Here is a 26,584-nt window from a genome sequence, read left to right as displayed (position 1 = left end):
AGCTCCGCCTTCACGCCTGATCCAATGTTGTATCTAGCCGAGTAATGACATATGCTGACGTGCACGCGCCCCGAAGCCGACATGGACGAGGCTGCGCGAGCCCAAAATTGCCAACAACCAAAATCGCGTCGAAATTTTGATCGAGTTTCGTGTGATGTGACAACGCCAAGCAAATAAAAGTCTGTCACTGTCTTAATAGTCGAATCAAACAGAAGAGATTCTAGCTCTTGAAATTTCAAAGTTTGTTTGACTGAAATAGCTAGAGCACCACGCAAGTCGTAGTAAGTATTTGAAAACATTGTTGACGTCAACTTTCACTTTCACTTTTAAGAATCCCCTACCTACAACCGCGAAACATATCCTCCGCCTAGAATTGTAAAACGAAACCCCCACCAAATCAATCACTCATCGCTATCATTCTCACTCCAGCAACGCCTAGAGTCTCGACTCGAAATTAATCAAGAAAGTCTGGAACCGAAATGTACGTGCCCATCGGGCGGCGTGTCTAGCGATGGTGGTTGGGGGTACGCTGTAAGCTGTTTCGTTGGTGGGTTGGGGGTGCTGCACGTCTGTGTGTATTAAGGGCTGGTTTGGATGGGGAGGGGACCGGGGCGGTTCGCGAGGTGTGTCGGTGTAGGAATGTTGGTGGTGGCAGTCCGGCATCGGAAGTCGCGACACGGACAAACAAATGCAGTTGGCTGAGGGTATCGCATCAGTGCTTGCAAGCAGTACTCTGTTCGACGGACAGTTAGGATAGCAAACGCTCAACGCCGGATATAGGCACATCTACGTCTCGCTCCCCTTACTGCTTCCGCTCGCGTCCCTCCGCGGCACATCGTCTTCAACCCTCGTCCTCTTGAACTTCCTCGCCCCCGTCTCGTCGCGGAACAGCACATCGATCTGCGCAAACGTCCGGTCCTTGGTCTCAGGCAACCTACACCAACTCCACGCCAGCCCGACGCTCGCCGTGGCCGCCCAGAAGAACCCCGCTTTCGCGCCCCAGGCCCAGGCCGTCGGGTTCAGCATGCGCGGCGTGACGAGGTTGGTCGCGATGCCCGAGATATTGTAGGCGTTGCGGGCTAGCACGATGGTTTTGGAGCGCAGCCGCGTCGACGGCACTTCGGAGACGAGCGTGTAGCACACCGGGCCGATGGTGGCGTCGTAAACGGCGGTGAAGACGAGGAGCAGCGCGGCAATGGCCCAGGGGATTGCGCTGCCGGGGCTGGGGCTGCGGGATGTGGTTGTGGCGCTGCGTGTCGAGGATGTGTGCGGGTAAGGGATGCAGGCTAGTATGCCGATGAGCAGGACGCAGAGGAGAGTTAGGACTTGGCCTGAGAGGTAGATTGTGCGGCGTCCGAGGTAGGAGAGGAGGAACCAGGATGCGACGACGCCGAAGAGACCGAGTGCGAATTGGGCGAGCGACATTGTGAAGGCGTGTTTGGCGCTGAGACCTGCCTGTTCGTCTGGGAGGAAGTCAGTGTGCGCTTTCAGTGTTGAGGAGTGTGCGCTTTCAGTGTTGAGGAGTGTGCGCTTTCAGTGTTGAGGAGTGTGCGCTTTCAGTGTTGAGGAGTGTGCGCTTTCAGTGGTGAGGAGTGTCTGTTCAGACGTACAGAAGTAGGTCGAGAAGCCCATGAACGTGCTGCCGCATAGCGTCTGGATGGTCCACACCATGCATGCAATCTCAGTCCTTCGCCTGTCGACACCCTTGAAGCAGTCGAGGTATCGCGTCCCACTCTGAGCCTCCTTCTCCTTGTTGTTGGTGAGTACGACCTGCTTCAATGTCTCTTCCAGACCAGCGTTGAAGTCGCTGTCTGATTCGTTCTCCGCCTGCTTTCGCAAGCGGCAGAGCGAGTGGTGAGCTTCCTCAAACCGGCTCTGCCGGACTAACCACCAGGGACTGTATGTAAGTCAGTACCCTGTATGATTTTGTCGACTCTGATCCGTACCTCTCAGGAGCTAGCGCCACGACTATGAAGATGGGCACTGGAAAAGCCCACTGCAGTCCGAACGGGATTCTGTATGCCCATTGCGAGTCGATTGACAGCATCGATCGGAGCACAACAGATGCAATCAATTGGCCTAGCACCCAACACGCGTTGACGTATCTATCCGCATTAGCCTTTGCTTGGATTACAGAATGACAAAGACTTGGTATTACAGAATGACAAAGACTCGGTATTACAGAACGACAAAGACTTGGTACTACAGAATGACAAAGACTCGGCATTACAGAATGACAAAGACTCGGTATTACAGAATGACAAAGAAAGTGTACGTACGTAGTCAAATACCCCCTCAACCTAACAGGCAAGATATCAACAGCATAAGTCGTGCTGATAGTCTGAAATACGCCCCACGGCGCACCAAGCAGACACTGTCCCACCAGCAGCACGAGCTTACTAGTCGCAAAAAAGGTAATCGAAACAAACCCCACCATGGCCATCAACCCCACCATGAGCGTTCTGCGATACCCAATCCGCTCCGCCAACCACCCAGCGAGGAGCAGCCCGACAATCTGACCCGCCAGAGCGCCGTTGACCAGAGCGCTTTGCCATGCAGCGCCGATCTCGTAGGAGCCGTTGCGTTGCTGAGTGCCAAACTGCCGCAGGAAGGGATCGAGCGAGTAGAGATTTGGGACGAGGATGGTGGAGTAGCCTTCCATGACAAGGGTCAGGGAGAACAGGACGGACCACGTGATTGCTTTTGAGTAGCGATCGATGCATTGGCGCAGAGACAGAGTGGCTTCGGCGTCGTGGATTGCGGGTTGCGCGGTTGTGGTTCGATAAGGGAAGCACGGCGTTTGCGAGTTGCACGTTGTGTTTGTGAATCCACTGGAGGAGGTTGTGTGCTCTGAACTGTCGGAAATCGTTCTAGTCTCGCGTCGTGATGGTCGTGGCGATGCTCGTTCTGAGGCAGCTTGTCCTTTCTTCTTGCTGATTGGTGTCATGGTCGATTCGTGATTGGCCGTCAGTCAAGCAAGTCTGCAGGCCTGTTGGAAGGTTGCAAGACGCAAGGAGACATGACAAGCTTCGAGATCAGGCAATAGATGGCGGTCAGTGCTTGTTTATGGCATGTGGAGCGCTGTGGTTACTTATCGACATTCTGGGAGAAGCCGGGAGCAAGGGGTGAATCAGTTCAGATGACATCGGTGAATCAGTTCAGATGACATCGTGATGACCCGCAGCAGCCATTCAGAATGGATGTGTGGATGGTGATTGACGGCCGTAGTTGCGAAGCGTCAATAGTGCTGGCTGATGTGTGGTCGTCGAATGAGGACCAGGCTGCCAGAACAGGCAAACGCGAATTTGGCAGTCTCTGAGCCGAACGGTCTCGAGTCGGATGATCTGGAGATCGATACAAGGACAGGGGGTCTGGATCATCAAGTAGACCAGGTTGGAGTGTGGTCAAGCTTTCTGTTGGTGGAGCGGGCCAGGCGGGAAGAAGTAGCGGATGCAGGTACCAAACATTGCGTCTTCCCCGCAGACTTGACCGTTTCGTCGCGGCAACGATGATCGACAACCACTGGACCCCACGTCACAAGGTCACTAAAGAGTGGCGGTGCGGGTGTAGCGTACCGGCCATGGTCACGATGAGCTCTGGGCAGGCCAGTCAGCCAGTGCATGTCCACCGTAGCGCACTCGATGTGATGTTCTCTATTTCTGGCACGCTGTTCTCTCTAACTTTTCGCGGCCGCAGCTGCAGCCTTTTCAGCCTTTTTCTTCTCCTGCTCTGCGAGTTTTGCGAGCTTCTTCTGCTGATTCTTCGTCAACGGCTGCCCGTCCGCGCCAGCAGGTGCATCTCCACCATTCTTGTTCTCGTCGCCCTTGTTCTCCTTGACCTTGTTGTCGTCGCCCTTGTTCTCCTTGGCCTTGTTGTCGTCGCCCTTGTTCTCGTCGACGTTGGGCTTCTCGACCCTGGGGTTGCCCTTCCACTCGAGCTGTCGCGGGCGCAGGAACTCTTCGAGAACCTCGTCTGTGACCTTTGCTCGCGCCTCCTGGAACTTCTTGACGTACTGCGTCATCATGTCGACGCACTCCTTCTTCATCTCCCCTGTCAGGAGGTCGCCCTTGCGGTAGTCGGCGGCGAGCTTCAGCAGCTTCTCGTCGTCGTCTTCAAAGTATGAAAGGTACTGGTACGGTACATCGATGTCGGGGTTGCCGCCCTTCTCGCGGTGCAGCTCCAGCGTCTCCTGGCCTCCACTGAAGGCGTGCGAGTTGATCTTCTTCTTGATCTCCTTGGGGGTGTCGCTCATGAAGATGGCCGAGTTGGGGTTCGATGCGCTCATCTTGCCGCCTGCGCCCTGCAGGGCCGTGAGGAACTTGGAGTGGATCAGTGCAGGCTTTGGCGAGGGCAGGTCCATTCGGTTGCAGTTCTCACGGACGAGACGGAAGTAGGGGTCCTGGTCAATGGCGCACGGAATCAGGCAGGGAATCGCAGCGAGCTGCTTCGAGCGGTGGTAGGTCTTGTGGTCGTGGCCCCAGATGAACGGGTAGGAGGAGGCGAAGGCAGCAACGCACTGCTTGGCGGCAAACGCATTGCTGCCAATGTTGGTGGAGCCGTGGAAGCCAAAGGCGCCGCGCACCTGGTTGTTGGTGATGAGCTTCTCGAACTCGGTGGTGTTGAGGTTGAAGTGCCTGTTGAAGCCAGAGGTGAAGAATTCCGAGTCGATGTAGATGAACGTCTTCTTGGGGTCGAAGCCGATGGAGATGATGTCCTTGGCGTTCTGTCGCGCAAACTCGTACACCTCGGGCTGCTTCAGCTTCTCCTTGAAGAGAAACTTTTCGTCGTCGGTGAGCATGATGACGAGGGGTACGTCGAAGACATGCTGCAGCCACTTTGTGAACTCAAAGGGGATGGTGTGGCCGATGTGCATGGCGTCGCTGCTGGGGCCGCGGCCAGTGTACAGCAAAAAGTCCTCGCCCCTTTCGTAGCGGTCGAGGATGAGCTCCAGGTCGCGGTGAGAGAAGAACAGGCGGCGGCGCAGCCAGCGGTGCGGCTTGTGGCCGGTGACGCGCTCGAAGCGGGCGAGCAGGGCGTCGTCGACGAGCTTGGTGGCCCACTGGGCGGAGATGGCGGCATAGTCAAACTCCTGGACGTTGCCGTCGGCGTCGGTGGCGGCCTGGACGTCCCACGGATTGATTTCCTGGGCGGTGGCCTTGGAGGCGGCGATGCTGGGCGGCTCGGGCTCTGTCATGGCGGGCGGGTGACGTGTAGGAATTCCGGTGCTGGCTCTTGTTGTTGCGCACCGAACAGGTCCCCCCACCACCCCGAGCGCGAGCTCGATTTCGCGGGGCAGCTGCGCCACGACATGTGGCGGTGGTGGCTGGGCCGTGTCTGGACTCTGGACGTCCAGATTTGCCGCCGTCAGCGCATCCAGCGCATTCCACCTTGCCCGCATCCGCCGCATCCACCGCATCCACCGAATCCACCGCATTCACCGCATCCACCGCATTCACACGCCTGTCCAATTGCTGCCGCACCATCGGCTGCCCCGACCATGCAACACGCACCAGCCCAGTAGCAACACCGCACTCCAGCATCGGCCCCCGACACACGACCCCCGACCCACGACCCCCGACCCCCGACACACGACTCTCGACCCCCGACACACGACTCCCGACCCCCGACCCGCGAGCGTCGCATCGCATCGCATCGCCCGCCATGGTCAAGTTCTACTCGTCGCAGGAGACGTACGCATACTCGTTCCCCGCCGTCACCCTCGCCTACTTCCTGCGCTACCCGAACCCCTACGCCACCCACGTACTCTCGACCGACACCATTGCCCGCTCCTACGACCCGGCCACGCAGCGCCTGACGACGGTGCGCCTGCACCTCAAGCGCTCCAAGCTGCCCGCCGCCGTGCTGCGCCTGCTGCCCAAGGCCCTGCTCGGCGCCTCGGCCACGGGCGACACCCAGACGTACATTCTCGAGAAGAGCGTCGTCGACGTCAAAGAGGGCTGGATGGACACCGAGTCGCGCAACCTCGAGTGGACCGGCGTGCTGTCGGTCGTCGAGCGCCAGGTCTTCACCCGGCTCGACGACACCAGCGAGACGACCGACGTCACATCCAGCGTCACCCTGCACTCGCACATTGGCGACGCCTGGAAGCGCAAGCGCGAGGCCGCCAGCGACGACGCCCCGCCCAAGATGGGCTTTCTGCGCAGCTGGGGCACCGCCGCGCTGCAGCGCCAGATTGAGAAGATTGGCCTGACGCGCGCCCAGCGCAGCCAGCCCAACGCCAAGGAGGGCATGAAGGTCGTGCTCGAGCGCATGCGCCAAGGCGGCCTCGTCGCCGTGCTCGAGGGCATGCGCGCCGACCGCGAGGCGATTCTGGCCGGCCGCTCGCTGCTCGCCCAGCGCCCAAACGAGTCGGACGAGTGAGCCTGATCAACGCAAGAGAGCCGGCCACGGCCATGGCATCTTGTGCAGTGGTGTTTCTGGCGGGCAGCATTTAGCGACGGCGTTCTGGTCTCTCCCTCTTCTCCCTTGCGTCCCCCAGCGAGCGACTGCTGTTTTCCTCCTGTAACCTATACCGGCGCAAGTAATAGCCGAACCCCGTGTACAGTATCAAAAGCCAAACAAACATGCAAGATTGCGTCTACTGCAAACAGGCAAGACTGCGTCTACTGCAAACATGCAAGATTGCGTCTACTGCAAACATGCTAGACTGCGTCTACTGCAAACATGCAATATTGCGTCTACTGCAAACATGCAAGACTACGTCTACTGCAGTCGCGCGCTCTGCAGCTGGGTATCATCTGTCCGAACAAAGGAAAAGCACAACACGTACCAACTGTCACCCATCCCCCCAAAGACACCTCACACCACCACCGCTCCCCCGTCCCCACCCACACCCCTCATCCACACCTCTAATCCTCACTCACGCCCACAACCCTAATCCTCACCCACGCCCACAACCCTAATCCACACCCACGCCCACAACCCTAATCCACACCCACACCCACACCCACATCCACACCCACACCCACACCCACACCTACGAGTCCCAAATCGGCCCAAACGCAGGAACCCCCCTGCTCTCCAGCCCCCCAACGACCCACCGCGTAACGCGCTCGTTGCTCAGCACAAAAACAGCCTCGGCCCCCATCTCCCTGCACACGCCCCACGCAACGCGCAGCAGATCCGGCCGGCCCTGCGCATCCGTGTCCAGCACGAGCGCCTGCGGATCTGCCCGGTGCACCAAGCGCAGCATTGCGGCCCCGTACGTCGCAACCGGGGCGCGTGTGCTCCACACCAGACGTGCTCTCTGCGCCGCGGGCCGGTCGAGTAGTGATGAGAGACTAGGCCCGATCCCCGACCCCGTCGTCACGATCAGCACGCGCGCGTACATGCATGACAGGCTCAGGACGCCGGCGCGCGGGTGGCTCTTGACGAAGAAGCGCATGGACACTGCCTTGCCCACGCCGGCGCCGCCTGCCTTTTGCTCGCCGCTCTTTTGCTGCGCGGACGAGATGAGGCTGCGCGTCCAGTCGCCCGCGGCGCTGACGACGAGCGCGTTGCGATTCCCGCTTTGCGACTCGCTGCTTCCGACCAGCGGGAACGTCGCGAATGGGTGCCATTCCCGCGCGGGCTGCGTGCTGAGCGCCACACATGAGTACTTGTGCACGGCGTGCGGGAAGGAGAGGAGTAGCGCGTGTGCGCTCAGCGGGGTCGCGGTGAATGTCCACCGGCGGAGGAGCAGCCAGGGGTAGACGAGGAGCGCTGTGATGGCACCGAGGGTCCAGAACGAGGGTGTGCGGACGAGGGTGTCGACGAGGGCGTGCGGGACCGCAGTAGTCGACGCAGGGCGCGCCGAGCGTGTGAGGAGCAGCAGCTGCGCCCAGAAGAGCGCGACGCACGACCAGCCCAGGAACCGATGCGTCAGCTCCCAGACATCGTGGTGCCGCGCTCTCACGCGGGGCAGGCTCAGCACGACAATGGCGACGAGCAGACTCGCGATGATCAGCGTCAGCACGAGCACGCCTGCCGTGACGGTGCTGCCCCCGCGCGCCACGCATTCCCAGCTCAGCACCCCCGTGAACCCGATCCACCACCCCGTCCCCACGACCGCGGCGCCGCTGTGGATCCCGCCGTAGCAGTACACCCGGCTCACCACCCTGCGTGCCCTGAGCGGCAGGGACCACGGCACGAGCCACGCCGTGCGGAAGAGCAGATTGATGAGCCAATCCTGCCGGAAGAGGATGGCGAGGAGCAAGTTGCTGCTCGCCAGGGTAGCGAGGTTGTCGAGGCGGAAAGCTCTCAAACTACGCCACGACGAGAAGCGCAGCAGCACCAGCACGGCGGCCAGGTTGAGCACGACGACCAGCGTGAACAGCCGCTGGTACACTGCGAACACGCCGTATCGCAGACGGCGGATAGCCCGATGATGGCCCGTGGGCGGTAGGCTGTGCTGATCCGGCGGCGGGCGTTTTTCCAGCAGAGCGGTGCTCGACGAGACGGAAGAGCCGCATGTGCTGCGCCGCAGGCTGGCATCGGAGCGGCTGTGCTGCAGCGCCTTCTCGACGTCGACGATCCGGCGCGGCGCCTCGACCAGGCGGAACCGATCAGGATCAAACACGGCCGTTGGCCGGTCGGAAGGGATGGCGGCCGGTCTGACAGGTGATCTGCCACGTTGTCCATGGCTCCGCTGCCGCTCTCTCCACCAATGCTGATACCGACAGGGGGTTGTGACTGGGCCCGCTGCGTCCCGCTGTTTCTGGATGTATGACATTGTGGAATGTGGTTTGGATGCTAGCCGTCAGGTGAGTTGTGCGAGTGGGGAGGGTGAGCGAATAGTTTATATCGCACGCAAACACGGCGACAGCACGGCACTCTGGACGAAGCAAGCGGGCTTGCACAGACTTTGGCGGACCGTTGACACAAACACCGAATGCGAGACGGGGGCAGCAAGGAGTGTGCGCGCCGAAATGAGAGGGTGCACAGGAACGAGTGGGTGAACTGATTCCTGCTCCAGCGCCATCGTGCGTCGGCTCGTCGGCATGCCGCTTCGAGCCCACCATGTCTGACTTTCACACGTGGAATGAGCTTCAGGAAGACACAACAGGAACGCCTGCATATTGCTACTGCAGCCCCGTATCGCATACGGCATGGCAAGCCTGGCTCACATGCCAATGGCTTGAGCCCACCAGCCGCGCTGTACCCGGTCCCTTTGACCCCTGCACGCGATCGACGGCCAGGTTTGTTGAGGCTCTCCGTGTGCAGCCTCGTGGGCGGGAAGCAGCGGATAGCAGCGTTGGAGACGTGCAAGCATGCAGGTACGCACGCCACGCTAACGCTGAGGATAACGTCAACGGCCGCCGACCCAGCGTGCTGCCGTACGTCCATTCCAGAGCGCTTGGCGGGGCGATGTGATGCTGTCATTGGCGCATCCCTTTGTCCTCCAGAGCAAGACTTGTTCCTCAACGGCAGCGCGACAAGGCAACACCTGACGGTGGTGGCGACGCCCGGGCCCCGGTATTTGTCGCACACGCTGCGTGTTTGGATGCGGGGCGCGACGGGTCCGCACAGATGCAGGACTTGTGTGTTTGTATTCCCAGCGCGCTGCAAGGTAGCCGTCGTTGCTAGCCGGGGCTTGCGGGGCTTGTTGTGCTCTCCATTTCTGCCCTGATGCAGCATAGCTCCGAGTCGTGTTGAGCCAAAGGACGTAATTGCAAACAAGTTCTTGACGTACCTTGTTCAGGGCCATGCAGCAAAGCATTCTCCTGGCGTTTCGGTTGCTGCGGAGGATCGAGCCTGGCTGTTGTCGATCTGACAAAGTCCGCGCCACGATCGATCCACCGTCGTCAGCCCACGCCAGCGCTGTGAGCGCTGCAGTCTAACGCACCCTCGCATCGTTTGGTGTGAGAAGGCACGCTTCGCATCTCGAACCAGGTCACCGGACACGCTGGGCCTGGCTCTCCGCGCGCAAGGGGTGTTGGGAGTGCTCCAGTCTCAGCCTCCAGCGCAGGTCTAGAGGCAACAACAACAGCGCCCCTGACGCCAAACAAGCCAGATTGCTAGGCAGCTGCATCTCTTCCGGAAGCGGATCTGACGTCTCGCTGCACCGCGCCCTGTCTGCTGGCCGAGGCTGTTGCGGTGGGCGGATCGTTGCGCCGTGCCACCCTCTAACGGTCAGTCGTGTAACCTTGGGCAGTCTTGTCCTGGCAGATGCGGTTTGAGAGTGTCAATTCGAGGAGGGCTACACAAGCACGACAGCGCCCAGGTGTCTAGTGCCCTCATCGCCAATGGCACGACATGCGCATGTCCGGTCGGAAGTCAGCAAACGCCCCAAGGCGTGCGTCGAGGCTCTGTCAGTCAGTCCCACACGGAAAATTTTCACGATGCTTCCAGCCTTGTCTTTCGATGCTGTCGGTCGTCGTTCGGAGAAACATCTGCAGGCTGCATGTCATGTCGAGTGCGTCCGACTCGCAGTTGACACACCACGCGAGTCACATCTGGAGGTAGTCACGGCATCGGCGTTTTGGAGAGGACACAGCTACAAGACGATGCTCGAAGGCACTCACAATGTCTCACTTACTGAAACGAGAGCAGCTTAGAGAACCGAAGATCTTGATGACGATATGTGATGATGGTATGAAATGAGAATGAAGCCCGAGATACTGCCCTTTGACCGTTGCTTTGACTGCTTGAATAGTTCGAAAGCCTGGAAAATAAAAGGTACAGACCCGCAATGTGCACGTCGTTGTTCTCGCGATATGTGCTAATAGTGCCTACCTGTGCAGAGGGTGGGCCCGCGGAGAGACGACAACTCAGCTGGTCAGGTCGGGTTGCCGCTGCGCTTCGGCTGGGTCGGGCTGGGCATCATTACCTTCCTGTGCGCCCTCACGCTTGATGAGGCTGGCATCGTTCAAGCTCCCCTCGACCTTCACGCCTCGGCAAGCTATCGTGAACTTGTCCGCTTGTGGGCCGTGTCCAGTTTGACCATCGGTTGAAGTTGAACCCAGAGCTCCGAGTCCATATCCCTGGCCAAAGTGCTGATGACGGGCTCTGTCGGCTTTTCGGGCGGCTTCTCGTCCCTGAGAACGTGGCCGAACACAGTGACCACAGCGTTGTCCGATCGGGTTGCGACCTCCACCGTGTTCTGCTCATTGGACAGCCCGAGAAGAGATCGAAGAGGGACACCGTCCGAGACGGCGTTGCAGAGGCCCGCGGAGGCGGAGTTGTGGAGGCGGAGTTGTAGAGTCGGTTCATACACTCCTCGGCAAGTACGCCAAACTGGAGACGTGTGGCAAGCGCCCAGATGGCGTAGAGATGCTCCGCATCGTTGTAATGAAGATCGTCATCGTAGGCCCATTCAACAAGAGACAGGACGCTCTTCCGAGTAGCATCACAAAGGATGAGTCTGCCCTGCGCCCAAGCTTTGTTGACGCTGGCCTTGGCCTTTTGTCTCTCTGCGGCCTTGAACCTCGAAAACTGCGCACCTATCTCTTGCGCGACCTCGAAAAGGCCCTCGGCATTGAGGAGATGCAAGCGCTGATTCAGGCTCATATCTTGAAAACCTTTCAGGTTCTTCGGCTTCTCCGCTGGCGGTCTGAAGTTCCTGTTGCTGAACTGTGTGTTCAAGATGGATGTGATAGCACTTTCGAGGACTGGCTCGTACTCCTTCAGAGGGCATTGTTTGTACATATCATGATAATTGGCAGTAGCTATGCACAAGTCAGTGGTGTACATTTCAGGCATGAGGTTCTGATCAGACACCGAGTGTGCGGAAGACGTACCTTGGCCTCGAGTTTCTCTGCCTCGCATTGCTCTAGAGAAGATGGCGCCATGATGATGGACTCGATATGCTCCAGATACTCGTCGCACTTGGCGTGAGCCTCTCGCAGCGGTTCGGCTCTGGTTGAGAAGAATTTCATCTTTGGGCTGTGTTTGCACAGGACCTGCTCGTGGATCGTGCATTTGCTTCGAAGGTCCTCACCGTGCCCAATGATGATGGCATGCTGCATCGGACCCTCCATACAGCGATAAGTATACCACAAGGCAGCGTGGCTCGAGACTTACTGAAAAGCCGATAGCTGCGCTCTACCGTTCGTCTTCGTCAGTATTGTCCTGGGTGGCGTTGCGTAGACACCTTGCACGACAGAAACTGGTGCCGCGGTCGCAGCCTACCCTCCTTCGATACTGTCTCGGACCATTGTAGATGCTCGTGATGGCGTGCTTGGTGCTGAGGGCTGTTCAACGCTCATGGTGGGTGCTGTGAGTTGGTGTTGATGGAGGACGTGGTGAAGAGACAGAGAAGAGTAGAGTCGATCCCACATAGCCTCCGTCCTGCTCTTGTAGCTGCTCCATCTTGTCTTGTACAGACCAAGGGCGGAGATTTACAGCATAGAGTGAGAGAAACGAGAAAAGCCATGGTGGTCACTGATCAGCGCCTCCGTCGCAGGCTTAACGTTACCAAAGACTAAGTGAAGAGGCGAACAGGCTGAGGCCGTGATACGCGCTCTATAGATCATTGGGCAGTCCTCAGTGAAATTTATGAAGCCACTCCAGCCGGGATGGCCTCTTCTGCATGACAGCGTACGTTGAGGTTGGTGTGATGCTCACTACGCTCGAGATGTCCAGATGGTGATCAGCGGACAGCCCACAGAGACTGCCCCGTCTACTGGCCAAGCAAAGATTTGTTCATGTTGCACGTGTGTGTGCAGTGATGCATGGTGGGACCGAGTGAAATACTTCGTAGAGATGATGTGGCAGGCGGGGCCCAAGCTCTGGACGCTCCCCGCAACGGCCATGTTGGTCAACGCCAACATCGCAGCTGGGCAAAACAACGCGTCGCCATGGCCCCGTTCAACCATGAGCGTGTCAGCCACGCGTTGGACGAGCTGCTGCAGCGCATCGTGCCCGACGATCCGGATGACACGGAGGAAGCTGCCGAGCAGCGCCTGCAGGAGGCCTACGATGAGTCGATGCAGCAGCTGATGGCCGCGGGCGAGCCCAAGGCCGTGCCGGACGTCAACCACATTGCAAGCCTGCTGGAAGCCAAGAGTAAGTACGGCGTGCTGTGCACGATACGATGAGTGCCGCCTGACACTGCGACAGTCGCTGGGCCCGCCAGAGACGCGCACAAGAGCGCGCGCCTGCACAACCTCCTCGGCCGACTCGAGGACCAGCCGGTGCTGAACGAGAAGTGGCGCATGCTATACTTCCTTCATGAGCTCTCCAATCTGCCGGCTGCCGCGCAGCAGAACCCCTCGTTCGACTCTTCGCGCAGCCGGTCGCGCGGTCCCATGACGCCGGCGAAGCACCAGCCCTCGTCGGCCCCCGCATACGACAACCCAGCGTTCGCCGAAGCGTTCGCAAAGCAGGGGCTGCCACAGTACCCAGCTCGCGAGCCCTCGCCAAAAGCATTGGCCCTCCCAGTTCCTCCAGCAGACAAGGTGGAGAAGCGCAGGGAGCGGCGCACGCAGGAAGCCAGCAAAGAGCAGGCGCAAGATGCTGCTCACGCAGAGAACATCACCATGGGCCCCTCGGAGACGGACCTTCTCCGCGACTTGCCCTTCACCCTCCAGGGTCTCTCTTCCTCCCAGCTCGTCTTCCCCTCCTCGACCGCGCTCAAGCTGCCCGCCAATCTGCCCGTGCCCATTGTCGGACTGCTGCACACCCTCGCCGAGCCCGCCATCTTGTACAAGGGACTGGCAGAATTCGTCGAGTCGAGCGAAGGAGATCTGATAGGCCAGAGCTTTAGGTCGGCGCTGGGCAAGGAGCTGCGCGCATACCTCGGCCTCGTCGCGACACTGGAGGGGCAGATCAGACGGGCATTGACTCAGCTGGGCGAAGGTCCTGCGCATCAGGGCGTTAGCAAGGCCGGCGTGACCCTCAAGCGATGTGTCATTTGGACTCGTGATGCGACCATGGGCCTGCGACTGATGAGTCTGATGGTCGAGCAGTCGAAGAGCCTCAAAGGTGGTCAGCTAATCTCGCTCATCCACTCCTTCTCACTCAACCACGGCGATCCCTATGTCATCTCTTTCGCTGAGCGACTTCTCTCCGACGTCACACGACCGTTCTACGACATGCTGCGACAATGGGTCTACGACGGCGAGCTGTCAGATCCCTATGGCGAGTTCTTCGTCTCTGAGCAGAACGAAGACGACATGATGGACGTCGACCAGGGCAAAGGAGGAGCGACGAGCGTGTGGGAGGACAAGTACAAGCTCAACGACAAGATGGTGCCGACCATCGTTGCGGACGACTTCGCCCGGAGGGTCTTCCTCATTGGGAAGACGCTCAACTTCATCCGCTACGGCTGCGGAGACGCGAACTGGGTTGACACGTACTCGAAGGAAGCATCGAAAGAGCTGCACTATGGCGACACTGCCAACCTCGAGCGCTCCATCGGCGATGCGTACAAGACGACCATGGCACGTCTGATCGAGCTGATGGGCAACAAGTTCAAGCTCTTTGACCACTTGCAGGCACTGAAGTCGTTCATGCTCCTCGGTGCCGGCGACTTTATCGCCGTTCTCATGGAGTCGTTGGCCTCAAACCTCGACCGCCCAGCCAACACGCAATACCGACACACTCTCACAGCCCAACTTGAACATGCTGTCCGGAACTCGAATGCACAATACGATACCGCCGACGTTCTGCGAAGGCTGGACTCCCGTATGCTGGAGCTCTCACATGGCGAAATCGGCTGGGATGTCTTCACTCTGGAATACAAAATCGACGCGCCCGTCGATGTAATTGTCACGCCATACGGCTCAAAGCAATACCTCAAAGTTTTCAACTTCTTGTGGCGTGTCAAGCGGGTCGAGTTCGCCCTCGGCTCGACGTGGCGTCGTTGCATGACTGGTGCTCGCGGTGTGCTCGGTACTGTCGATGACAAAGTCGGGAAGGACTGGAAGAAAGCACGATGCGCTATGGCTGAGATGGTTCATTTTGTCAATCAGCTTCAGCATTACATTCTCTTCGAAGTCATCGAGTCATCGTGGATCGACCTGCAGAAGGCACTGACCAAGCCAGAAAGCACACTCGACGATATGATCGATGCACATGCCAAATACCTAAACAACATCACACGGAAGGGTCTCCTTGGAAGTCAGAGCATCGACTTTACCGGTCAGCTGCACGAGCTGCTCAAGACGATGCTTTCTTACAAGGACACGGTCGACAGTCTGTACTCGTTCTCTGTCGCAGAGTTCACTCGCCGCCAGGAAGCTGCTGCGAAGATCGAGACACGCACGGCAGCGGGGCGATGGGGACTATCCGAGAGGGAGAGCTCGCGCACGTCCACACCAGATCCGTTCGCAGCGTCACGCGGCGCGTCGCGGCATGACCTGGATTCGCCTTTTCCGCCACCTTTGCTCAGAGTTGGCAACGGGGGATCAGGCGAAGACGACGTCCTGCCGGCCCTGCGACAGCGCCTGGCAAGTTTAGCGGCCGATTTTGAAATGAGGATATGCCTGCTGCTTGGTGATCTGGTGCACTCGCCAGACGGGGAGCTTAAGATGCTGGCTGTCAACATCAACTTCAACGATGTCTACAAGCCGGAGCGCAGGCGGAGGAAGAGCGACAAGAAGCGTGAGAAGGAGAAGGAGACGCCCGCCGCTCCGAAGCCTACCGTTGCGACTTAGAGACTCCAACGGGTCTTGAGATCTGACGGGCCAGCTGAGGAACCGAGAGGGTGGCGGGCTACTGCACATAGCGCTGCCGCTGTTACTCACACTGGAGTCGAGGCACTCCAGCAGCTTGAGGACGCAGGGCTACGGCAGCTAGACCTGCAGAACGATATTGATACCCCACCAACACATTCTCAAGCAGAACACATCCATGAGACAAACATCTCCAGTGGTGACGACCTGGTCATTGTGATACGAAGTGAGCATCAGGCAGAAGCAGAAACAAGCGAGGAATCACGGGCGACAAGCTCAGGTGCGTCTGACGCTTACGCGGATTGGTAGAGTTTTGACAATCACTGACTGCCAGAAGCTGCCGCCCAGACCCAGTTGTCCCAGATCAGCGACACAATCTTGCCGTCGTGTGAGATGCCATGTTAGCATAAAACACCTGCATTGAAACGGATTGGAGTTCTGGCGGGAGAAGAGAGCAGGGAATCATGGCCGGCAATAGGCCAGTCTGCGGGGCTGAGATGTTCGTTACCGTATCGGTCACAATGCATCGCAATTCCAAAATACCATCTCGGACTCAAACGTGCATCTGATTTGAAACAAGGCGCAGGGCTGGCCAATCAGGAAAAGGTAAGCTTTGGCCATCGCGCCTTGTCGATCTGGCTCGTTCCCCGGAGAATCTCCCGCACTCGATCACGGACGCAGAAACTCATCAGCAGTCTGTAGAGCTATTCAACGCGTTTGGCGCCTTTCAGATCAGCCGCAGTCTTTGCTCACACTATCTGATGCACAGCGATAGGTCTGTTTATCTCGTTACGGAGCTTTAGATCGTTCATCCGAGCAGTCCGATGACCGCATCCGCAGCAGCGCGGAACGCTAAGAGCCTAGACGCGTGCATCGAACCGCAGGAGCTACCCAACGCCGGCTATGGTGGGGAACAGACAGGCTGCGGCTTCCTTGCTGGAATCGTCTTCGACGCCACTTCATGCAGAGACTTGAGGAGAATGCGCTGCACCTGCGCGAGACCATTTGAGGCTTCCCATTTCTGCGCCGGATGAGGCAGGCCATGGCCCAGGACAGCTCGACGCACGCCTCGCCCGACGGCGAACAGCGCTACCACGATGCAATCACAAAGGAGCAGGAGATGCAGATGTGCGCTGTTCACACTCTGTCGAGCTTCAAGCGCGAGACGCTCCACGCCGACCTCACCCACTCCAAGCTCCTAAGCTACCTCGACTGTGACGAACGCCCCTCCTTCGCGATTCACGCCGGCACTACACCCCAGCCAGACGAAACCCTCGAACTCGTATATAGCAACACGGCACTGAAGACTGAAGAAAGCCTCCTGGCGCGGGTCACGGGACAGCAGGCGGAGGGCGGCCTGTTCGTTGAAAGCGCAGCGCTCCACAACGCCTTCCGCAATTGGCTGCTGAATGTTGCAGACGAGTACGATCTGTCACGACGCGGCAATGCATACATTTTCGAGGGCCATCTATGGTCCGCGGTCCGCTTGGAGCATTACAAGGTCGTCAGCGGCGTCAAGGCGTGGATGCTGTGGTCGGACCCAAGCAACGCGAAGCTGCGACCGACTCTCGATCCCAGACAGAGTGGATCGCCCAAGCAACTCCCACTCGTGGCACAGCTATCCACTGAGCGATCGCCTGTGAGAAGCCCTGATGCCAACTCGGAGTGCAAGGAGAGCTTGCTGGACCCCACGAATCCCAGCCAGCATGGACCCTATGACTATACCTTCGATCCACCACCGGTCGCTACCATGTCCGAGCATGTCAGATACTTCCGCCAGACGAACTGGTCACAGACACCACTTGGAGATATGGCATCATGGTCGTCCGAGCTGCGCTGTGTGGTCAACATGGTGCTGAACGATACCTATCCTGCTGTACTATACTGGGGCGACCAAGCCATTATGGTCTACAATGAAGCATACATACAGCTACTTGGTGTCCTTCATCCCTGTATGGGAAAGAGCGCTCGCATCTGTGCGGGCAACTACTGGCCCACATTCACTCCGCTTATCGAACACATCAACGCAACTGGAGCCTCGTTCCGGGAGCACGACGTACCCTTATTCATCGACAGACACGGTTTTCTCGAGGAGACATATTGGTCTTTCCAATTCGTACCCGTGTTAAACAAGGACGGCCACGTTGCGAGCTACTACCACCATCTCTTCGAGACGACAAAGCACCACCTCCTAGAGCGGCGAGTTGGTAGCTTGGTCGAGCTCGGTAGTCAAACCGCCAATGCTCGATCGTTCCAGTCGTTCTGGGACATTGCCAAGCAGACACTGAGTCTCAACCCAAAGGATGTACCATTCGCCCTGTTGTATTCGGCAGAACAAAGGTATGAGTCAGACCTTAGCGCTATATCCTCGCAAAGTACCAGCACAAGCAAGGTCCTGGGCAGTTGCGAGCTCAAAGGCTCAATAGGCGTTGAGAGCGGTCATACTCTTGCCCCGCCCACGATCGACATCCACGAGAATCGCTACGTATTCCAATCCTACCTTCTCGAAGCTGCGAGCCATGAAAAAGCAACAATCGTTCACCTCGCCGACCTGAACCTCCCTGAGTATGTACTTGCTGATGTCGACTGGAAAGGCTACGGCGATCCGTGTCGCGTTGTGGTCATTTGTCCCATCATGCCCACCACCGGAGACAATGCACAGATCGAAGGCTTCGTGATCCTGGGCATCAATCCAAGGAGGCCCTTTGACGATAATTACCAGAAGTTTGTACATTTGATGATGCGTCTGATGGCTACCAGCTTAGCTAGCGTGGCTTTCTTTGACGCTGAGGTCCGGCAGAAGGAGAAAGCTATTGAGGATGCGGCAAATCTGCAACAGCAGTTGTTGAACGAGATCGAGGCGAAGGAGAAGAAGTTTCAGAGCTTTGCGGAGAGGAGCAACGTCGCTATCTTCATCATGAATGCTATGGGCCAGTACACGTACAGGAATCGACGGTGGTGAGTCAATGAGCATGCGCCAACACCTTGAATCGTGCTAAGCTAGGGTAGGTACGACATGTTCGAAGTGGCAGCTGACGTTGAAGATGCTATGCAAGCATGGCTCAACATCGTCTTTCCTGAAGACATTGCCAAGTGCGAGGGCATTTTTGGCAAATTGGTTACGGAGAAGATTCCCGTCCTCTTCGAACTGAAGACGAAGATGCTATGGTCACCGCCACCTGAACTCGAGCAGCCCGAGTGCGAAGACTCACAGCACCATAAGTGGATCCTGTGCTCTGCATACCCCGAGCTTGGACCTAACGATGAGCTCCTCGAAATTGTGGGTAGCGTCACCGACATCTCGAAACAGAAGTGGGCCGAAGGCAACCAAAAGATTCGAACTGATAGCGCTCTGGAGAGCAAGCAGCACCTCGAGCATTTCATCGACACGACATCGCACGAGATGCGCAATCCTCTGTCGGCGATCATGCAGTGTGCCGACGGTATCCTGTCTTCTTACTCCTTCAGCGACGGCAACCCACCGAGTCCCGCGACTTACTTTGATCTCCTCGATCAAACGCTAGATTCGGCACAGACGATCGCGCAATGCGCGCAGCACATGCGGCACATCGTTGACGACATTCTTACCATATCCAAGCTTGACTCTGGCCTACTCGTCATAACACCTGTCGATGCCCAGCCTGAAAGTGTGGCCAAGCATGTCGTCAAGATGTTTGATTCTGAGGCCAAGGCTGCAGGCGTCAATCTATCATTTTTCGTAGACCAATCTTACCGCGACCTAGGGGTAGACTGGGTCTCACTGGATCCAACGCGAGTCCTGCAGGTACTCATCAATCTTCTGACCAACGCGATCAAATTTACACGACTGGAGACTAAGACGCGCAACATCACAATCACGCTTGCGGCTAGTGCGGCGGAGCCTGTGTCGACACCTGGTGGTGTTCAGTTCATTGACACGAAACTTGTCGGAGAGAACCACCACTTGGAGCAGGACTGGAAGCAAGGCAACACAGACTATATCCAATTTTCAATCAGCGATACCGGTCGTGGCTTGACTCAAGAACAGACAACATCGCTCTTTCAACGCTTCTCCCAGGCCTCGCCTAGAACACACGTCCATTACGGCGGCTCAGGCCTCGGCTTATTCATCTCGCGACGATTGACTGAACTCCAGGGTGGCTCCATAGGTCTTGCAAGCAAGTACAAAGAGGGAAGTACCTTCAGCTTCTACATCAAAGCTCGACGCGTGAAGCCTACCATGCTCCGGAAGAGCAGCCTACCGGACGTCTTCCCTGAAGACATCAGACACCGCAGCCAGAAGTCGACCCTAACCCTTCCACGTGACTCATCACCAGTCATCCCCGAGGTTGCGCGCGAGAACAACCAATCTCTGCGCCACGAGCATGCCAGCCCAGACCCATCCACTCCACCAGCCATCGTCGAACCATCTCCGACGACCTCTGTCCGTCGCCCAGCAACCGCCCCCGCCACCTCAACACCCAGCTCCGAAGCCCTGGGGCTCCCGCCCCCCCTCGACTTCGCCGAGCTGAAGCGCACAAAGAGCATCCCCGAAACGCTGCACGTCCTCATCGTAGAAGATAACCTGGTAAATCAGAAAGTGCTCGCCAAGCAACTGCGCAATCTAGGCTGCATCGTCAGCGTCGCAAACCACGGCCGTGAGTCGCTCGACTTCCTCCCCAGAACCACGCGCTGGAACCACGATGCACACTCGGCGCGCTCGCGCACCCGGAGCCCGAGTACACACGTCGACCCCGATGCTGCAGCCTTGCTCAGCACCCCCGATGCCGCCGATAAGCCTGTCGAGCTCTCGCTCATCTTGATGGACTGGGAGATGCCCATCATGAACGGCCTGACGGCTGTCGCGAAGATCAGGGAGCTGGAGCACGATGGGCTGTTGGTCGGCAGAGTGCCGGTTATTGGCGTCACGGCGAATGTGCGACAGCAGCAGATTGAGACGGCGATTCAGGCGGGCATGGATGATGTGGTTGGCAAGCCGTTTAGGGTTGCTGAGTTGCTTGCTAGGATGAGGGGTATTGTCAAGGGGATTGGGGGCGGATGAGGTCGTGTGCATCACATCAAGCAATGTGACTACACGCGAGAGGTGGGGGGCGCAGTATCGGTAGAGGAATCATCCGTCTGCGCAAGCTGCGAGGCAGCGTTGGATTGCGTGGCTCCATGTCATGCGCCATGCTCGCAGGTCCTGTCAAAGGAAGATCGCGAAACCACGGGCGCGTAAAACAGATATGCAGGATCATGATATCCCAAAAGACGAGAATTGAGGTAGCAGGTCCGGACCGTTTGAGACCAAGGCTGCATCGACTACAGGACCTCTGTACAACGAATACCACCGAGTCCGGCTACTCTCGCTCACTTCCGAATCTCCATCTCATAGCTCGCTAGCATGAAAGGCCCCACGCCTTTGTAGTCGTTCACAACGAGCGGCACACCGATGTAGTACTAGTCAAATCAGTCACTGCTAGAATTCAGTTGATGAGGCAGTCAGTTCTTACCTCATACGTCGCGTTGCCGCCCAGGCTGCCCACTTCAACGGTGCCCTGCCAGTCTAGCGTGCCGTCGGCCCTTACAGTGTTGAACCTGCTGGTCAGTAGATGATACCCTTTCTTCGCCGAACTCAGGTACTCCCTCTCCCTCAGATACCCGTCTTGCATGCCCCGCAGCAGGCCGTACGTGAACATGGCCGACGCCGAAGACTCGATGTAGTTCCCCTCGGCGCCGGGGTACGGCTCCTCCATGATCAGCCACCAGCCTCCCGACGCGTCCTGCGTCTTCTTCAGCGCCGCCGACAGCGTCGTGAAGTACCTCACCAACCGTGCTCTGCCCGGGTGCGTCGCGGGCAGCAGCGGAATCGTCTCGAGCAGCGCCATAAAGTACCATCCCACCGCTCTGCTCCACACGTGTGGTGCCGCGCCCGTCACGGGGTCGGCCCAGACCTTGCTCTTGCTCTCATCGTAGCCGTGGACGAGCAGCCCAGTGGTCGTGTTGCGCGTGTACTTTTCAATGGTGTCGAATTGGTGGACGATGTGGTTCCACGCCGTTGCGTTGTCGCTGTCGAATTTGCGTGTCCAGGTCGCGTAGAACGTGTCCGCCATGAAGATGCCGTCGAGCCACATCTGGTCCTTGTACACGGGCGCGCGGTGCCAGAAGCCGCCCTCGTTGTTCTGCGGGTGCCGGTTGAGCTGCTCGCGAATGGTGTTCGCGGCGGTCTTGAACTTCTGCTCGCCCGTGCGGTCGTACCACCACAGAAAGTTATTACCGATGCGGTAATCGTCCAGCGAGTAGTGGGTGGAGTTCCAGTTCACGATGCTGCCGTTGGCAGCCACGAGGGGGTCGATTTGGCCCCGGTACCAGTCCACGAGGGTCTGGTTGTGGGTCAGGGCGATGGCGGCTTCGTAGCCTTCGTACAGGGTGGCTTGTGTGTAGCCGAATGTTTTCCTCACGCCGTGTCTGATCTGCGAGTCGGCTGTCCAGGTCAGGTAGGAAGAGTTGGCGACTGCCGCTGCAGTCGCGCCGGTGGCGAAGATGAGGGATGACTTCATCGTGTTGACGGGGTTTGACGACCAAATGCCTGTGCTTGTAGTGTGGAGTACTTGAGCAGCATCCTTTATACGGCTTCATGTCGCCATGTTACCACATGGCAACCCCTCGGAACCTCGGCCTCGACCAAGCCGGGAAGATGGTCGTTGACTACAGCTGTCGCGAATTTACCGCAGCGGAAGAATTGCATTCATGGCGCCCGAAGTGATCTAAGAGTGGGACGGCCCGAGCATCATCGCCATGTTAGTGCCTGGATTTTGAAGGAGTGCGGAGAGCCAAGTCGGCTGCTTGGCGACTTCATCTGCAGTTGCCTCTTTGGGAGCGATGAGCAGGTAAACACCGCCAGGATTGGTGCAATTGGATTTGCAACGATCTTCTTGGCTTTCCTCAGGAAAGTACCCCAACGTAGTTTCCAACCGGGTGGAGATGAGATGGACTGAGGGTTTGGAGAGGACGTCACAATGACTGTCTTGCGACCACCTTCACGATGGTCTGCAGACGTTCCTCGTAATGGGAGATTGTAGCTGGAGAATTTAAGGACTGGTAGAAAAACAGAGAGTACGCAACTCCACCTGATGGTCTTCAAGTAATGACAAATTGGGTAGGATTTGAGGTGTTTGACAGAAGATATCGAACGAATCAACCACCAGCACTTTAGACGGCTAGACTAGGCCCAATGAGGCGAGTCACACCCGACTTCCGATAGGCCAGTATAACGGTGTATGGAGAGTGTAAAGGTGATTCGGGCAACGAGTCATGCAGGAGATATTCAAGTAGTGCGATTTATCTCATCAATGACGTGGAAATTGTAACTATCCTTTCAGCGATTCAGCATTGTACTTACTCAATCACTGTAACCACGTGGGTGAAGTCACATGATATCTTGTTGTAGAAGGTACCGCCCAGTGGGCAAGTGCACTTACCTCAGAGCTGAGAGCTCCGTACACAAACATCACAACACAACAACAGATAGCAATACAATTGTTAATCCCAGCCTCTACCCAACACTGCACTAGGCAGTTACAGTTATGAGCCTGGCTGTCGACTACACACGCTGTATCCGTTACTGCATGCCGACGAGCTATTGACTGCTGTCAACAGAGCTACGTTATTAAACCGCTACCTTTACCTTACCTTGTCAAGAGCCTTGAGCGCACTGTCCCGTATGAGAGTTAACATCTGAGAGCTAATAGAGCCTGATTCAGGATGGCTACTACTGAGCTGGATGGACTGATTACAAGGACGACAGTTATACTTAAGAAGCCTGCAGACTAGGAGGAATGGATCTTCCTACGAAAGGATAGCGCGGACAGGCATCAACTGTGGTCCATAGTTAACCCTAATCTTGATAAGGCGGCCCTTAAGAAGCTTAAGGAGCCAGCAGCTGTTAAGGCGGAGCAGTACCATGACAAGACTGAAGAGGACACCAGCGTTGTGCTCAAGGACATGACGACCAAGGAGTTCCAGCAATACCAGGAGGCGGAGCGGAACTACAATCGAGCACTGGCTAGATACACAATCAAGAGGAAAGCGTTAAATAACTTTACCCAGGAGATTGGCCAAACAATCAGCTGCCGCCATATACACCTAATTTAGAGCGACAATACTGCGTACGCTCGCTTGAAGAGGTTGAAGAAGCACCTCTGCCCATTGACGGCTGAGAGGGAGCTACAGTTGATAACTAAGTATTGACAACTACAGAGTCGACCAAGGAACAACATTGATAGTTGGCTTGAGGAGTGGCTGCACGTCGTGCGGATGTGTGAGGCAATCCATCTGCCTGATGTCACATCACCGCGAGCACAGCGCGACTTCCTGCTAGCCATCAAGGGCCTTGACGATACCTGGGCAACGACCCAGCAAGCTACATTGTTTCGAGCTCAGCTGAACGCTCAGCCAATCCCAACATTAGACAATCTTGTGGCCGAGTTTTCTATGTACTGGCGCTCAACAAGGCCAGTGGCATCGTCGCTTGGTACATTTGCAACACTGGGCATTAATCAGAGCTCTAACAGACGATTAGACAGCGCAGAGACGCAGAGTAGCAACAAAGACAGAAGGCTTAAATGCAAGTGCGGCCTTAAGCACCGCTTTAAGGACTGTTAGTACCTTAGAGGGAAGGGCAAGCCTTAAGGCTGGACGCCAAAGCCTAATATCTAGGAAAAGTTTAGTTAAGCTATTAAGAGCTAGTCCCTAGTTAGACAAGCTATGCAGGCAGCTCTAAAGGCAAACACAGGCACAGCAGCTTTTAAAATAGCCTCAATTACACTGCGTTAATTTGACAACTATAGTCCAACAATTAAAGACCTTAACAGCCATGTGCTACAGCTTACTATGAGCACAGACTGCACGAACAAGCAGGTAATCAAGCCAAGCCTGATCAATTAATGGATCCTAGACCCAGGATCAAACACGCATGTCACTAATACTAGAGCGTACGGCTGGAAGAAGCGAGCTAATAGGAAAGGTGAGGTTGTCAAAGCTAGCAACCAAGAGCTTCAGATACAAGAGTGGGGAGATGTGGTTCTACTCACTAACACGCCTACAGGCACAGAGCAGATAGAGCTCACCTACGTGGCTTATGTGCCAGGATTTCTCACCAACGTTGTTGGCTTATCTCGCTGTTAATCTGTTGGTATACACTTTGACTCAGGCCGAGATTGCCTGTACCAACGCAGATGGAACAACGTCATAAGCAAGCTTCAGTACATGGGCGGCCATTGGCTGATAGATGCCGACAGTATGGAGCGACCAGACGCCAGCTCCTTACTTGCAGCATCAGCTCATGCCCACAAGAAGCCCTCGTACGAGCCCAGGAAGCCACTACAGATTACGCCAGAGGAGGCTCACATCATGTGGGGTCACGCAGGCCGACAGGCGATCGATCGACTGCCGGATAGCGTAGACGGGCTGCAGCTGGTAGACGGCAACCCAGCACCAAAGTAGAAGGACTGTGAGATCTGTATATAGTCGAAATTGACGAAACTGGTCAGCCAGAGGCCGCCGCGCGAGCCAGCTACCCGACCGTTCGAGCGCATCAGTGTTGATCTAGTGCAGCTACTAGAGCGAGGCGAGCATTGCTATAACGGCGACCAATACCTATTCCACATGATTGACCAGGACACGAAGTGGCATGAAGGAAGCTATATGCCAGACAAGACAAAATCTACTCTCACACGAGTCTTCAAGCAACTGCTAGCCAAGATTAAGTGGCAGTTTAATCGCCAGGTTATCATTATAAGGCTGGATATGGAGACTAGATACGTTAAACTGCTTGAGATATGCAGAGACCTTGGAATTGCGATTAAGCCAAGAGCGACAGAAGCTTAGAATAGAGCGATTAAGCGCGCAGGGAAGGCGATTGTGATTTGAGGCAGAGCTATCCAACTACACGCTAGTCTACCTAAGGAGTACGCCAACAAGTGTGTTATGTCAGCGATATACCTACTTAATCGTACGCCAGTCAAAGTAATTAGCTGGAGCTGCCTATACACTAAAGTTAAGGGGATTAAGCTATTAGTTGCTTACCTTGAGGTGATTAGAGCGAGAGCCTATGTGCTTAATAAGAAGCTGCCACGCGGAGCTAAGCTCGAATCTTAAGCTCTTATTAGCCACCTAGTAGGCTTTAACTCTACCAATATCTTCTAAGTGTGGTTGCCATCCATTGGACGAGTGATACAAACCTAAGATGTTGTCTTCATTCGAGGCAAGCTCTGTGACGGCAAAGGCCAGTACGCAGAGAAGAGCTACGTTCAAGAGGCAGCAGAAGTGCTCGATATCAAGGAGGCGCTCGATTACAGCAATATATTGACAGAACAGCTGTTCTCTCGTGAGAACAAGGACAACGCTGAGGGTATCGGAGATACAGTTCATGTTCAACTACCGCCGAATTATCAGCAGAGCCGTACTCAGCAGAAGAACACCACAGCGCTCATGACTCCAGAAGCGACACCAGATTTGCCCGAGCCGATCGAGCTCACAGGCGAGTCGCTCACTGATCAGGCGATGGATGATACTGGCTGGGGACGCGGATATGCTCTAGCTCGAGAAGGAGAAGAGCCAGACCGAACGTCCAACAACGCTGCACGACGAGGAGAGATTAGCAGCCAGGTATCAGAGCAGTTTATTATGAAGGGCAAGCGAATTCGCAAGCCAGCGACGTTTGGCACCTATCTAGCGACATTTGCAGCCTGTATCAACCCTACAGCAGCAGGAAAGCTACTCAGCGAAGCGCCGAAAACCCGACTCCATCGTGACCAGCTGCCGGCTGAGCTAAAGAGATAGAAGGAACTAGATCAGCATCTATTTGGAGCTGAATTCAAGAAGGCAAGCTGCAAAGAGATTAATTGCTTTATCTAGAGGAGCTGTTTTGGACAAGCAGTGAGAGCGTCTGATTTAATAGACGCTGAGATACTGCCATTGATGTGGGTATT

General features: G+C 56.7%; 9 protein-coding genes across 9 annotated transcripts; 4 read left to right on the top strand and 5 right to left on the bottom strand.

The window, feature by feature from the left end:
• Positions 1-786: 786 nt before the first annotated feature.
• Positions 787-2,947, bottom strand: M421DRAFT_2678 (sugar transporter; the record flags this gene model as incomplete). The annotated part of the gene is made up of 4 exons (XM_033588759.1): positions 787-1,463; positions 1,611-1,897; positions 1,947-2,105; positions 2,280-2,947. 4 exons carry the CDS (start codon positions 2,945-2,947, stop codon positions 787-789), a joined length of 1,791 nt encoding a protein of 596 aa, XP_033451404.1.
• A 581-nt stretch (positions 2,948-3,528) lies between these two features.
• On the bottom strand, positions 3,529-5,248 carry M421DRAFT_340666 (tryptophanyl-tRNA synthetase). Its single transcript, XM_033589466.1, has one exon. It carries the CDS (start codon positions 5,192-5,194, stop codon positions 3,677-3,679), a length of 1,518 nt encoding a protein of 505 aa, XP_033451403.1. The 5' UTR covers positions 5,195-5,248; the 3' UTR covers positions 3,529-3,676.
• Positions 5,249-5,661: 413 nt separating this feature from the next.
• Positions 5,662-6,381, top strand: M421DRAFT_57174 (uncharacterized protein; the record flags this gene model as incomplete). The annotated part of the gene is made up of 1 exon (XM_033595476.1): positions 5,662-6,381. The coding sequence occupies one exon, from the start codon at positions 5,662-5,664 to the stop codon at positions 6,379-6,381; it is 720 nt and encodes a 239-aa protein (XP_033451402.1).
• Positions 6,382-6,997: 616 nt separating this feature from the next.
• M421DRAFT_99063 (uncharacterized protein) lies at positions 6,998-8,731 on the bottom strand (the record flags this gene model as incomplete). Its single annotated transcript, XM_033598699.1, has 2 exons — positions 6,998-8,405; positions 8,562-8,731. The coding sequence occupies 2 exons, from the start codon at positions 8,729-8,731 to the stop codon at positions 6,998-7,000; spliced, it is 1,578 nt and encodes a 525-aa protein (XP_033451401.1).
• A 1,922-nt stretch (positions 8,732-10,653) lies between these two features.
• Positions 10,654-12,074, bottom strand: M421DRAFT_340612 (uncharacterized protein). The gene is made up of 2 exons (XM_033589465.1): positions 11,739-12,074; positions 10,654-11,666 (listed from the first exon to the last, which is right to left on the bottom strand). The coding sequence occupies exons 1-2, from the start codon at positions 11,917-11,919 to the stop codon at positions 10,843-10,845; spliced, it is 1,005 nt and encodes a 334-aa protein (XP_033451400.1). The 5' UTR covers positions 11,920-12,074; the 3' UTR covers positions 10,654-10,842.
• A 723-nt stretch (positions 12,075-12,797) lies between these two features.
• Positions 12,798-15,596, top strand: M421DRAFT_56538 (spindle pole body component alp6; the record flags this gene model as incomplete). The annotated part of the gene is made up of 2 exons (XM_033595415.1): positions 12,798-13,005; positions 13,060-15,596. 2 exons carry the CDS (start codon positions 12,798-12,800, stop codon positions 15,594-15,596), a joined length of 2,745 nt encoding a protein of 914 aa, XP_033451399.1.
• A 1,144-nt stretch (positions 15,597-16,740) lies between these two features.
• M421DRAFT_57076 (putative histidine kinase HHK11p) lies at positions 16,741-20,655 on the top strand (the record flags this gene model as incomplete). The annotated part of the gene is made up of 2 exons (XM_033595465.1): positions 16,741-18,572; positions 18,624-20,655. 2 exons carry the CDS (start codon positions 16,741-16,743, stop codon positions 20,653-20,655), a joined length of 3,864 nt encoding a protein of 1,287 aa, XP_033451398.1.
• A 308-nt stretch (positions 20,656-20,963) lies between these two features.
• M421DRAFT_99060 (glycoside hydrolase family 105 protein) lies at positions 20,964-22,153 on the bottom strand (the record flags this gene model as incomplete). The annotated part of the gene is made up of 2 exons (XM_033598698.1): positions 20,964-21,053; positions 21,107-22,153. The coding sequence occupies 2 exons, from the start codon at positions 22,151-22,153 to the stop codon at positions 20,964-20,966; spliced, it is 1,137 nt and encodes a 378-aa protein (XP_033451397.1).
• A 2,740-nt stretch (positions 22,154-24,893) lies between these two features.
• On the top strand, positions 24,894-26,435 carry M421DRAFT_2670 (uncharacterized protein; the record flags this gene model as incomplete). Its single annotated transcript, XM_033588743.1, has 3 exons — positions 24,894-25,093; positions 25,145-25,191; positions 25,840-26,435. The coding sequence occupies 3 exons, from the start codon at positions 24,894-24,896 to the stop codon at positions 26,433-26,435; spliced, it is 843 nt and encodes a 280-aa protein (XP_033451396.1).
• Positions 26,436-26,584: the final 149 nt, after the last annotated feature.

Source organism: Didymella exigua (assembly GCF_010094145.1).
Source record: "Didymella exigua CBS 183.55 unplaced genomic scaffold M421scaffold_6, whole genome shotgun sequence".
NCBI lineage: Eukaryota > Fungi > Ascomycota > Dothideomycetes > Pleosporales > Didymellaceae > Didymella > Didymella exigua.
The sequence above is the reverse complement of the archived record's forward strand: the minus strand, read 5'-3'. Positions and strand labels throughout refer to the sequence as shown.